The sequence below is a fragment of the Diceros bicornis genome, chromosome 27, assembly GCF_020826845.1.
Source record: "Diceros bicornis minor isolate mBicDic1 chromosome 27, mDicBic1.mat.cur, whole genome shotgun sequence".
Lineage (NCBI taxonomy): Eukaryota > Metazoa > Chordata > Mammalia > Perissodactyla > Rhinocerotidae > Diceros > Diceros bicornis.
This window is the reverse complement of record NC_080766.1, coordinates 29,824,962-29,838,346: the sequence shown is the minus strand read 5'-3', so window position 1 is coordinate 29,838,346 and position 13,385 is coordinate 29,824,962. Positions and strand designations below refer to the sequence as shown.

Here is a 13,385-nt window from a genome sequence, read left to right as displayed (position 1 = left end):
TTTCTTTGGTCAGCTTCTGACTGTTGTGGGAGATTTCAGTTAATACATCATTGGAAATTTACTTTATTTGAAAATCAATGTTTAGAGAAAGAGCTATGAGACATTACCTATGTAATTCACACTATTATTTCTAAATGGTGAATATATCCTATAATAATAATTTTGCCCAAATTATTCTAGCAGCCACTAGATGTCTCTGTTGTCTCATGTTTAGGAAGAAAGACCTCATTGTCCAGGTAGGAAGCTAGAAAAATCTACTCCAGTTTTTTTTTATTCTTTTAGGCAAGTCCCCACTTAAATAATTTCAACAAACTTTGAATTATTTTAATAAAGTATATGACATCTTAGACTTAGTTTCTCACTTCATATTTAAAGTGTGACTAAATATGGCATTCATTTCCAGTGTGATTTTTCAGAATTCTTAAACTTATAATTTGTCATTTCTAATTATCCGTACCTTGGTACAAATATATCAACATATGTATCTTTGCATTTGTATACATAAGGGAAAATCAAATCACAGAGGTAACGCTGATCTAGCTGTTTAGATTGTTTTATTTCTCTTCAGGCTTGCCATTTATGTTTGTGACCTGAGCTAGTTTTATTTGCTGATGATGTATTTCAAGAGCTCCTTGTTGGGCTTTTACGTTCATTTCTTAAAATATTGTTGATCTCTAAAAAATTGCAGCAAATTGAGGCTTCCATTATGTACAAGAATTTTTGTTCTTGTCATCTTATATTCAGAAATTAGGAAAATGGTCATGTATCATCTTTTTCATTAAACCAGCATGGAGGCGGGAGGTGCAGAGAATTATAGAGCAGCATTCATTGAGCCTGGAAATTGAACTGAGCTGTGAACACATAAACCAGAATAACTCACTAAATAACACTAATTAGATGAATCCCGAAACAGAATTTTTTTAAAAACACCTTAATCAGTGCTAAATCTGGATTGTTTTAACGTTCTTCTCAAAAAAACTCATAGTGAATCAAATGGAACTGTGTGTGTATTTGTGTTATAGTTTTTTGTTAGTGACATCAAGTCGATTCTGACTCCTAGTGACGCTGTGTACAGCAGAGCAGAGCCCTGTCTGGTTTTTTTGTGCCATCCTCACACCTTTCAGCGCTGTATCAGACAATGCTCTACTTCTATTCATAGGGTTTTCGTGGCCAGTTTTTTTGAAAGTGGGTGGCCAGGTCCTTCTTCCTAGTCTGTCTTAGTCTGGAAGCTCCGCTGAAACCTTCCACCATGGGGGACCCTGCTGGTATTTGAAATCCTGGGCATAGCTTTCAGCATCACAGTGACATGCAGCCACCAAAGTCTGACAGCCGACAGACGGGCAGTGTGGTTCCCTGACTGGGAAATGAATGCGGGCCACCATGGTGAAAGTGCCAAATCTTGACCACTAGACAACCAGGTTATAGCTTTACTGAGATATATTTCACATACCATCAGATTTACTTATTTGGAGTGTTCAGTTTGGTGTTTCTAATATGTTCACAGAATTGTGCAACTATTGCCACTATCTAATTTTAGAACATTTTCAACACCTGAAAAAGAAACCCTTACCTGTTTGTAGTCACTTCCCATTTCCTCTCAAACCCTCCAAGCCCCTGGCAACCACTAATCTGTGATCTGTCTCTGTGGGTTTGCCTATTGTGGACATTTTACATATGTAGTCTTTTTGTCTGGCATATTTCACTCAGCATCATGTTTTCAAGATTCATTCCTGTTGCAGCATGTATCAGTACTGGGTTCCTTTTTATGGCTACATAATATTCCATTGTATGAATATACCACATTTTGTTTATCCATTCATCCATTGATGGACATTTAAGTTGTTTACGCTTTTTTGCTATTGTGAATAAAGCTGCTGTGAACATTCGTGTGTAAATTTTTATGTGCACATACGTTTTCATTTCTCTTGTATACCTAGGAGTGGGATTGCTGGGTAATATACATGTGTTTTTACAAGCCCATTGATATGTATGATTAATTTTTTTAAAATTCTACTTTCCTTCCAACTTTTTATTTTGAAAAAAATTCAAGTATACAGAGAAGTTGGAAGAATAATTCAATGAAAAGCCATATACCCTTTTCCTAGAGTCACAAATTTTTAACATGTTGCTACATTTGCACATGCTTTCTCTGTATTTTCTTTTTTCCTGCTGATCTGTTTGAAAGTAGGTTGCAGACATCATGATGCTTTACCAAAAGTATTTAAACATGTATCTCCTAAGAACAAGGACATGTTTCTGCGTAAGTGTAATATAATTGTTACACTCAAATTTAATTTTGATGCAATAATATTATCTAGTCTATATTCAGATTTCCCCAGGTTTCCCAGTAGTGTCTTTTATAGTTTTAATTTCTTCTCTATTGAGGATTCAATCAAGGATCATTTGCATTTGTCTGTTGTCTTTCTTTAGCTAAAAATTTCCCTACCTTTCTTTTCTTTCTTGTCATTCACCAGGTCAGTTATTTTGTAGACTATCTTACAATTTGGATTTGTCTGATTGTTTGCTCATGATTAGATTCTGGGTAATTTTTAGCAAGAGTACTTACTGCACAGTCATGATGTGTCCTCAGTGTATCACCTCAGGAGGCACTTAATGTCAGGGTGTCCTTTTAGTGTGATGTTAAGTTTGGTTACTCAGTAAAGGTAGTGTTCTCCGGATTTCTCCATTGTAAAGGTACTTTGATCAATGTATTTTAAGAAACAGTTCCAAATCCTATGGCTTGATCCTTGTATTTGAGTGTTCATTGTGTTCAGAAAATGGTGTCTTTGTATTATGAGGAGATGCATGGTGTAGTGGAAGAAATCATTTTAAAACAGGTACAAATACCAAAGAGTTACAAAGTAAATGTGAACAAATGAAAAGTCTGTCATTGAGGGACAAGGACTTCCAAAGCACGGGTCTCACACAGATACGTATAGTGCATCCAGTGGTGCCAAATTTTCTTGTTTTTAAAAAAGAAACCAGAAACACATATTTTTATGTGAAATTTCCTGATTTACAAAACAACTGTGAGAAGACCTCCAAGACATTTTGGACTACCAATTTGTGTTCTCTGTCCTAGAGGGATGCTGGGGTGATGGATATAGGGTGGGGTCAGCCATGAAAATGGGATTAGTTTTAAGTAGGATTTTGAAAGATTAAGGACTATGGTGTGGAAGGAATGTGTGGAAGACTTGCGGGGAGAGTGAGTGAATCACTTGTGGGGAATGGTGAATAATTTTCTTTGCTTAGAGATTCCAAGTAGAGGTGAACTTATTAACAGAGAGACAGTTTGGAAAGATGTTAAAAGCATTTGCCTAATAATGAGGGATAGTGAAAACGTCTGCTAGTTTATGAGGAAAGGGAGCAGTGCCATCAAATGGCACATTTAGAAAATAAGAATGTGGCATGTATTTTGTAGGACTTTTCCATGTATTTCTAAATGTTCAAATTAATGCATTTTTATTGTGTTCTTATACAATCTGTTATACTTTGATTTGTTCTTATCTACTGATTGTCTTGGTTTAATTGGGTTTACTAGCAAATTCTTTGCTCTCCACCAGCTTCGGGCTCTGTATTCGATGTACCTTCGGAAAACAAAGAGTTTGAATAAATTGCTCTATCACCTGTTCAGGCTTATGCCAGAAAATCCAACCTATGCAGAGACAGCTATTGAGCTTTCAAATAAGGACCCTAAAACATTCTTTACAGAAGAGCTTCAGTTGAGTATTAGAGGTCAGTAAGTTGTGTGTTTGTGTTCTCTTGGAGACTAGGTTCAGACTAGGGTGTATTATGCTTTACCCGAGAGTGTGGAGAGTAACCCCAGATGTGGGTCCTGGCTATGAGAATGTTGAAGTGCAAGATTTTCCATATTTCTCTAAATAGGACACATAATTATTAGATCTTATGGACAAGGTTCTTAAGAATTTAGTAAATTTTTGAAACCTAGTTTGTTGAGATTGTTATTGTTTACACTGTAAACAAATATTATGTGATAAAGTTTTATAGATCTGTAAATAAGTAGTCTTCAGTTGGGGAAACGAAGATGAGTAAAATTTATTTCCTTTGCTCTGGGAGCTCCCATTTTAGCTGAAGGGATAGACATACCTGCATCTAGTAGTACTACAATGTTATAAGTGATTTCCTAAGAATAGGAATTTTTTAAATGCCTTGGAGATCTGAGGATGGAACTGCATCTTGTGAGTATGGAGGTGGGTATTCTAGGACTTTTGCATAACACATCCTTGAGCTCTGGGGAAAGTAAAGGAGGCCAAACTCCCTTTCATTATTTATAAGACTGAGAATCTTTAATTTTTCCTCCTTTTCAAAATATGTGTTCCATTTTATTTGCAATCTTTCATGTGAAATACAGAATTCTATTTCTAGGCAGAATTTTCAGTGTCAGTTGGGATCTTCATACTTTCTACTTCTTTTTGCCATTCTAAATGGTTCACTTTGAATGTGTGGGAGAAAGCTAATACTCTGGTTTCTTTGGTATGTCTTTTTTATGAACTCTAGCACTAATGTTGGGGAATTAAAAATGATTTTCTAAGGAAAATATTAATATTAGTCTGTTATTCTATGTGAGAAATACATGTTACTAACTAAGAATTTGCTTTTTCCTCAGAAACAGCAACACTCCCATACCATATTCCACACTTGGCTTGTTCGGTCTATCATATGACATTAGAAGACTTGCCTGCGATGGTTAGGCTGTGGTGGAATAGTAGTGAGAAGCGTGTTTTCAATATTGTAGATAGATTTACAAGCAAGTATGTCAGCAATGTTCTTTCTTTTCAAGAAATATCTTCTGTGCAAACAAGTACACAACTATTTAATGGCATGACGGTTAGTATTGTCTTGAATTTTTTTCTAGAAAAGTTGTTTGAATATTGGTTATGTCTGTCATTTGTAGTGAGTATTATCACAATTGTAGCCCCTGGTTTAGAATTTATAGAAATTGTCTACTTTATTATCTGATTCTTCTCTATCACATCTCAATAATAATGTATGAATTGAAACAATGGTATAATTTCATTTACCCCCACCAAATAGTTTTTGAACATTCATTAGTTCATTCAAAATATATATTGGAATGCCCTACAGATGCCAGGCACTGTGGGCCAGTCATCTGGGAAATGAAGAGTTTAGTAGAGCAGATTCCTGTCCTGTAATAACAATCTAGCAAAGGGAAAAGAGCGATACTGACAATGTTTTTTGCATTAGAAACTGGAAAATGGCACATTAAGAGAAAGAGTGCTCTGTGATCAGAGTGAGAAAGGTTCATCTGCTGAGGAGGTTAGGTGAGACTTTGAAGGAAGATTACTTTGAGGTCGGCAGGATTTTGTTATGGGGAAAATGAGAGGAAAGACATTTAATATAGAGAAAATAGTATGGCAAAAGCAAAAAGCACGGAGGTGAGAATATAATTTCTCTGATTGCCCAAGAAATGTTGAAAAACCCAGTATTCATATAGGGTAGGATTCCTGAAGGTGAATAGTCAGAGAACAAACAGCTTTTATGATAAATTAGGGCCATATTGGGAAAGACCTCAAATAACAGTCTGAAATATTTGGTCCTATTTTAGCCACTGAAAATTTTCCTTTGAGGCAGTGACACAGTCAGAATTATAATCTGTGAAATTGCTCTGACTACAATAGATAGCATGGGCTGTTGGCATGCAGCTTGGGTTCAGAGGAATAGTTAGGGGAGACTATTGGTGTAGACATTATGAGCAATGAGCAGGGCCTGAGTGAGGCAGTATCAGTGGGAATGTAAAAGGGGAGGGATGTGAGAAATTTTGTAGTGATTTATCCAAACTTGCAACTAGTTAATATCTGGGATGCGGTAGAAGGAGAAATTTAAGATGATGCTATGGTTTTTAACCTGGAAATAGGGAAGTCAGAAGAATAATTTTGTAAAGGATGATAATTTGTGTTTTACGTTGAGTTTACAATGCTAGTAAAAAGCAAAAACCAGGTATAAATATTCTGAAGCTGATGGTTCACTCTGAAGCTCAAAAGATTTCTGTGGTAGGGAAGGACTTGGGAGACATCTACAGCAGTGATATTTGATACCCTGGGTGTGGAAGACAAGGAATAATTAATAACCCATTCTGTCATTTGTTTATTCAAAAACTATTTAACTGTTATGTGATAAGCCTAATATAATGAAATATACTTTCTTATGAGCAGTGTATTTCTTTTAAAACAAATTTTGAGTGTCATAAAATCACTATAAAATATGTCATATAGCTAAACCTATTTATTAAATATCTCATGTCAAATAAATGAATGTATTTACCTACGTTTTCTTTGAATGAGGACTTTGGCTGCTAATAGTCAACTTCTCAAGATGTTTTTTATGAAAGAAAGGAAAGAAATTGGGCAAAAAGAATAATTACCTTTCACGTGTTGCAGGTTAAAGCTCGAGCCACAACTCGAGAAGTCATGGCGACTTACACCATTGAGGACATAGTCATTGAACTTATAATACAGCTGCCCTCAAATTACCCGCTGGGGTCAATAACAGTGGAAAGTGGGAAAAGAGTGGGAGTGGCTGTTCAGCAGTGGCGGAACTGGATGCTGCAGTTAAGCACTTACCTCACCCATCAAGTACGTTTCTAGGCACACATTTCGTTTTCCACACTAGAGAGAAAGACTGCTGATGGACTATTTGAAAAGGCAGTAAAACAGAAACTGTATCTGTTCTGCTGAAGGTAGAAATAGATATTATATTTCCTTGGATAAACACAGGTATGTGCCTAAATGACTTGAACCTGCCAAGCTATTTTAATTTTTAAGGCTCTACAATTTTTTTCTGTTGTTTGAGAGGAATTGACTACTTCATTGACGTTGTAGACAATATAGAACAATATATGGTATTAGGAAATAGTTTGAGGGGGAATCTTTTTGTGAGATACTGGACAGATGAATGCCTTCTGAGATACTTCTATTCTTACATTTCAACTCTCCTCCTGTGATTAGAGAAATCCCAGTACTTTCACTTTGACTTTCAAACAACATGTAAGTCTTCTCTAGTTTTGTTTGCACATTGTGGTGTATCTCTGGCATTCTACCGTAAAGAAAAATTATTTTAAAACAGATATATTCACCAATATTGTAGAGCTGGGAAAAATCAGCAGTTGAGAAGGTGAAATAATTAATTTCATCATTTTTAATTAAAAATTTGGAGAACTGATCTAAATCTAAATGATTTAATTATTTAAAAAGTTTCATCAAGCAACAAGCTGAGACTAAAAAACTTGAAGTATTGGTGCAGAAGCCTTTCTTTCAAGTCAGCCTTTAATGGAGAAAAATTGTATTCTGGTTCCTAAAAAACTTGGGAGGTCATTTTAAAAACCAACATTCGTAGAACTTAGGTGATGTGAATATAGCCAAGCAGGTTCTCTTCTCTCCAAATTATAATTCAACTTCAAAATTTGTGAAATTGAATAAAAATAATTAATTGGTGGTCTTCAGTGTATTTTGACTTTTTTTTTCCTTCTTGTTTAACAGAATGGAAGTATTATGGAAGGCTTAGCATTATGGAAAAATAATGTAGACAAACGTTTTGAGGGTGTTGAAGATTGCATGATCTGTTTCTCAGTCATTCATGGTTTCAACTATTCTCTTCCCAAAAAAGCCTGTAGAACATGCAAGAAAAAGTTCCATTCAGCCTGCTTGGTAAGTCTAAAGAGAAATTAACTAACTTATATTTTATGTAAATTATATATGTATGATATCTAACTTTGGAAAAGAAAACAATTAATGTTAAACTCTTAATTGTAGTTAATGGGAGACATATTAAAAAATGATTTTTCAAAATAATTTACTGAGACTGGTAGCATCAAAGCACTTTAATAAATGGATGTTTCTAATATAGTCTCAGCACTAAAAAAATATGTGGTCTTGTGAGATCGAGACCATAAAGGAGACTAAAAGAATTGGAACTGGGGGCCATCTGGCATCAGAGCTTTTTGCTCTTTTTAAGCATCACATTGAAAAGAAAGTCACTCTGTGTTCAGTTTTTTTGCAGGAGGTCTTCCTTCCGTAGCTCAGTGTTTGTGTGCATGAGCCTAGGTAGAAAGAATCTTACTGTAGCCTTTGAAAGTAATACTGAGTTGTATTGATTTTGGAGATAAATGGAGGGAGCAAAAATTTCAGTATTCTCCCTTTTTTACTTATTTTAAGGTTACTTTAGATGTGTATGTAAAATGACAGCTTTAAAAAGTTCTTGTAACATTTAAAACCTTTTCTTTTTCAGTACAAATGGTTTACGTCTAGCAACAAATCTACTTGTCCACTCTGTCGTGAGACCTTTTTCTGAATTTTTTTTTCCCCCATTGGAAGTGGTCCCTGAAGTAAATCAAGCAAAGGCAGTGGATTTGGATCCATGTTAAAGTGTTCATGTGAGGAGGCCAGTGAGCATTACTTTTAAATAGGACCTTCTCTGGAAAATTATTTTGCTTAATGTAATGATCCTAAAATCAGGTTTACTTATCTTTAGATTGCTTTGTAAATGTTTGGAAACCTTTTCTTTTACATAAGAATATTACATATTTGAGAGAATATTTATATTAATAGTTTAATCTCTTTGTATATTTAAAAATAAATATGGAAAAACCCTAAATTACAGAATTAGAATTTGTGAAAGCATCGTACAACTGTATTATACTAATAAATCCATTCAGATTCTTGATCTATATTCTAGGACAGTCCAAGTGAGGCAAATGAATTGAGAGGGTTGATTTACATCTATAGACATTTTAAGACTTATTTATTAGTTATGACGACAGAATTAATTAGTATTCTGATATTTGTAGATTATTTTAATGATAAAAATGACAACATAGCTTATCTTAAGCTATTTGAAGCATGCTCTGAAATTCTATATAAAGAGTGTGAACTGAATTTTAAGGTGCCTCTATTTATCAAGGGTTATGAAATTCCGAAAATTAAATTATGACACTGACCTTTTGCTGTGGAAGAAGAATTTCCATATATTAGTGAAATTTGAATTGCAAACTTGTCAGTGAATTTATTACTCAGTTTGAGTGAGTCTCCAGAGGGTGAAAATTTGAGAAAAATATGATTTAGGTTATTTCATTCATGAAGCAGAGAGGTAGTTATCCCTTTAGTGAGAGGGAAGAAGTAAATGAGTATTTCTGAAATTTAAGATTGGTGGAAAAACAAAAAATTTTAAAATGTTGCAGGAGACTTTCAATTTTGTAAGCAAATTTTATTACTCTTACTGGCCGGAATTACACTAAATTAGAGATTTGAGAGAACTAATTTTTTCTAGCCTTCGGAAGTGAAAGTTAAGAATTTTAGTACTAAGTAAAATTCAGTATAAAAGGCTGAAGTGGAGTAGGTGAAATCAGCACTATTACCCTGAAAAATTGTGCCCAAAATATAAAAGTGTAGAAGTTTGGAACTTGGAGTAATTTTATTGCAGTCTTCCATTAAATGGGAAATACTAGCATACCTAATAGCAAGGTTACTTGAGAGATCAGCTAATCATCTCTGTTGCAACTGTTTAATTGGCAAAAAGCAACTCATGTTAAATAAAATTACTGCTTACCATCAACTGGGTAAAATGGTTATTATTGACACAGTATGAATGTGGTCAGAGTATTGTAGTCGAGAGTGAAATATTCCGTATGAGTTACAGATCTCTTGAGTTGTATTTGTAGATGCAGTGTCCTACCCAGTTTTGTCTGTCTCCTAAATTTTTCTCTGTAATATTTATTATCTTCTAGCCTTGAGGCTCAAGGTCAGTAAGTGAAGTACAGATAGCAAAATTCTACCTCTTCTTAACCCCTTTCTTAAAATATTCTCCATCTTTCTATGTCTCTCTCTGACATAGTAATCCCAAAGGATTGTATTACTCCTCTGTGAAAGTTACACACTTTTCCTTTAAAAATGGTTTTATAATAAGACTTTGTTTATAGATTTTCCAGTATTGGTACTTCTTGGTTTCCAATCCAAACCCCAAGTAGAAAAGAAAAGGGGGAATAATGGAGCATTGTTTTTCCACGGTAGTATTAGGGCATCTGGGTCTTGGTGAAACACTGTAATTAAGTGGGATACCTACTCTTCATACTTAGGACTCTTAACACATTTCTTTGAGACTTGTAGATATAAATGTAAAGCTTGTTACTGTTTATATGCTAAAGAAAAAGCTCTCCAAAATGAGACTGAATTCAGAATACCACATTAATGAAAGTTTTATTTATATATAGCCTTGACAACACTAGATAGCATCCCTTAAAATTCTAGCATAAGGAAATTTTAAAATTGCATGAAATTCAAAGCCTATTAGCAAAATTATTAATTTAAAACCCCAATGTAAATTGCAAATTTTAGAATTTATTTTTAACTCTTATTTATTACATGCTCTAATGTATGTACATAAGTTTCTGTGGTTTAAATAATTGTTATTACTTGGTAAGTTTTTGTGGTGTGAATAATTAATGTTATTATTTGATTGTTATACCATATGTGCCCATTAAGATTCTTTTTAATTATAAAATATTTCAAATATACAGAATAATAATAATAATATATAAATGCCCTTGTACTCTTCACAAACTATTTTGCCATATTTGCTTCTGATTTTTAAAGAAATAAAACGTTACTCTTTTGTACTCCTCCCTGACGCCATCTCCTCCTTACCCCCAGAGCTAACCTACTATTCTGAAGTTGCTGTGACTCCTTCCTATTTAAGATTTTATACTTTACCATGTTTGTATCCATAAATAATATATAGCAGTTTTTTAAAAAATTATATTTGTGATATCCTATTGTATGTAATCTTTTGTAACTTGCTCTTTCAACTCAACATCAGCTGCTGTTTAGTATCGTATTATCTCGGTTTACTTACCAATTCCCCCACTAATGGTCGTTTCAGTTGTTATTTTTTGCCATTTTGAACAGTGCTGCAAGTATACATTCTTGGTAATGTTTTCTCATGCAAATGTGCTATAAATTCTGGACATATGCCCCTAAGTGGAATTTCAGGTAGTAGATATGTATACTCTGTGACTTTAGATGTTGTCAAATTGCTCTCCAAAGTGGTGTGCAAGTTTGCACTCCTAATGGCAGTGTAAAAGAAGTCTTGATTTTCCTACCACATCACCAACACTTAGTCTTATCAGACTTTTTAAGTTCTCTAGTCAGAGCTGTGAGAGAGTAGCTGTTTGTTTTAATTTATATTTCCCTGACTGCCAAGAATCTTAGCTTCGTTTCTTATATTTATTGGTCATTATTTTGTGAATTTATTATCTATATGTCTGTTTTTCTCTTGGATTATTTGTATTCTTATTGATCATAATGCTTTTTCTGTTACAGGGCTTTCTTCTAGTATGGGGCTTGACTTTAACATGGTCTGTGGCTATCTTGAATTGTACAGAATTTTTCATTTAAATTTAGTCATATTTATCCTCTTTTCCTTTATGACTGAGCCTTTTTGTATTACATTAGAACAACTTGTTCCTTTTCTAAGGTTTAAAAAAATTATATTTTGTTCTAAAAGTTATAAATTGCAAAATATGCCTGATTCACCTGAAATAAAATTTTGTATGACTGTTGTAAGGTAGAAATCTCACCCCATATTGATAGCCAGTTCTCATAGCGTCATTTATTAAGTAGCACACCCATTCCCCACTGACTTTGTAGTGCCTCCTCTCTTATATTACCAAATCCGCTTGTATGTGTGGATTGCTTTCTGGGCCCTGTATTCTGTTCCTTTGGTCTATTTATCTGTGTTAATTCTACACAAATTTCTTTGCTTTAAAAATTAGCTTTATAATTAATTTTGAAGAGTAGGTGAGTAGTCCTCTATTCTTGTTCTTCTTCAAGACTTTCCCTGGATAGCCATGTCCTCTGCTCTCTAGAACTCCCTTTCCCCTCCTTGTTGACTAGGGCCAATTTGTCCTTACTATAATGAGTTGTCTTATGAAAGAATTTGGCAAGAGTCTGTCTAGGTTTTATCTGGTGCAATCCGGTGAATTTTCTGGCTTTGCCAGATCTTATCCAATTATTCTTAGTTATTTTTTTTTTTTCAAAATAGGAGACAAAAATTTTGTATATTTGTGATGAAATCCTTGAACCTCTCCATAAATTTGTTTTCCTGTTTTATAAAAATTCATTGCAAAAGTACTTTGGGCAGAGCAAGGAGTTTAGCATGGAGGTCTGCTATTTCCATAGCTTTGATAATGTCTTTTTTTGTTACTGTGGATTTCTTTTTAAGAACAGCAACTTCTTTGGGTAGCACCAAGGCATCAAATAATTTGTGTATTTGGTATCTAGATTTTATAGGGATACCTGAAGAGGTTAAGAAACTTTCATTTCCATGGAATTCCAAATTGATAGTTGTTTCAAAAATATACTGGCTATAGTGTATTGATTTACTCTTCATTTTTAGCAATGTGATGTGCCCTGTAGAAAACCACAAGTTTGGCCACTTGAGCTTATAAAGGCTTTTGTTAAGGTACTGGATTCTAAAAGACTCTGGTGTGGTTATTGTATAATCACATAGTATTGTTCCTTTTCATTCTTTAAGATAAGACTCATTAACAAGCAGTATTTGTAAGAATTTAGTAGGGGGATGTTCACAATGTCTGTTCAGGGCATGGACACTTCTTGAACTGCAGAACCATAATCATGGGATTCTCTTTCATCAGCTAAAGGTAATAGAGTTTCTGGATTTCAGAGGGCCACACCAATTGATGGAAAATGAGAAAGTGGTAATATTATACTTTATGTGGTACCATCGGATTTACTCTTGCATATTGATCCTGTACCCTGCACCCTAGCTGAACTTGTTTACTAGTTCTAATAGTTTTTTTGTGGATTCCTTAGGATTTTCTATATACAAGATCATCTCATTGGCAAATAGAGATAGTTTTACTTCTCCAATCTGGATACTTTTTAGTTCTTTTTCTTGCCTAATTGTGCTGGCTAGAACCTCCAGTGGCAAATAGAAGTGGTGAGAGCAAATATTCTTGTCTTGCTCCTGATCTTAGGGGATAAGCTTTCAGTCTTTTAGCATTGTGATATTAGCTGTGGTTGTTACACTCAGATTTAAAGGTGAACTTAGTACAAATGCTGAAGATGCTCCAACTAATTAGCCTAGGCTGTAGTTTCTCTGATGCAAGAGAAAATAAGCTATTGGATCAAAGGATAGGCTGAAGGAGGCAATGGATTGTTGATGTATGCCATGATGTTGGAAAACCATTAGAGTGGAGTTTCTCAACGTCAGTACTGTTAGCATTTGGAGCTGCCTGATTCTTTGTTTTGGGGACTGTCCTATGCATTGTAGGATGTTTAGCAGCATTCCTGGCCTCCATCTACTAGATTCCAGTGCAACATCCCAGTTGTGAC

General features: G+C 34.4%; 1 protein-coding gene across 4 annotated transcripts in view; it reads left to right on the top strand.

Annotated features, from left to right (window-relative positions):
• The window catches only part of LTN1 (listerin E3 ubiquitin protein ligase 1), a 54,530-nt gene extending 43,882 nt beyond the window's left edge, over window positions 1-10,648 (top strand). For 3 of the 4 annotated variants that reach the window (XM_058522968.1, XM_058522969.1, XM_058522970.1), the window contains exons 26-30: window positions 3,564-3,735; window positions 4,628-4,848; window positions 6,420-6,614; window positions 7,518-7,685; window positions 8,266-10,648. In XM_058522968.1, coding sequence (XP_058378951.1) covers window positions 3,564-3,735; window positions 4,628-4,848; window positions 6,420-6,614; window positions 7,518-7,685; window positions 8,266-8,328 — 819 coding nt within the window. In that variant the 3' untranslated portion in view covers window positions 8,329-10,648. Of the gene's footprint in view, window positions 1-3,563; window positions 3,736-4,627; window positions 4,849-6,419; window positions 6,615-7,517; window positions 7,686-8,265 lie in introns of those variants that run through there. The other variant, XM_058522971.1, reaches the window with a different exon arrangement.
• Window positions 10,649-13,385: the final 2,737 nt, after the last annotated feature.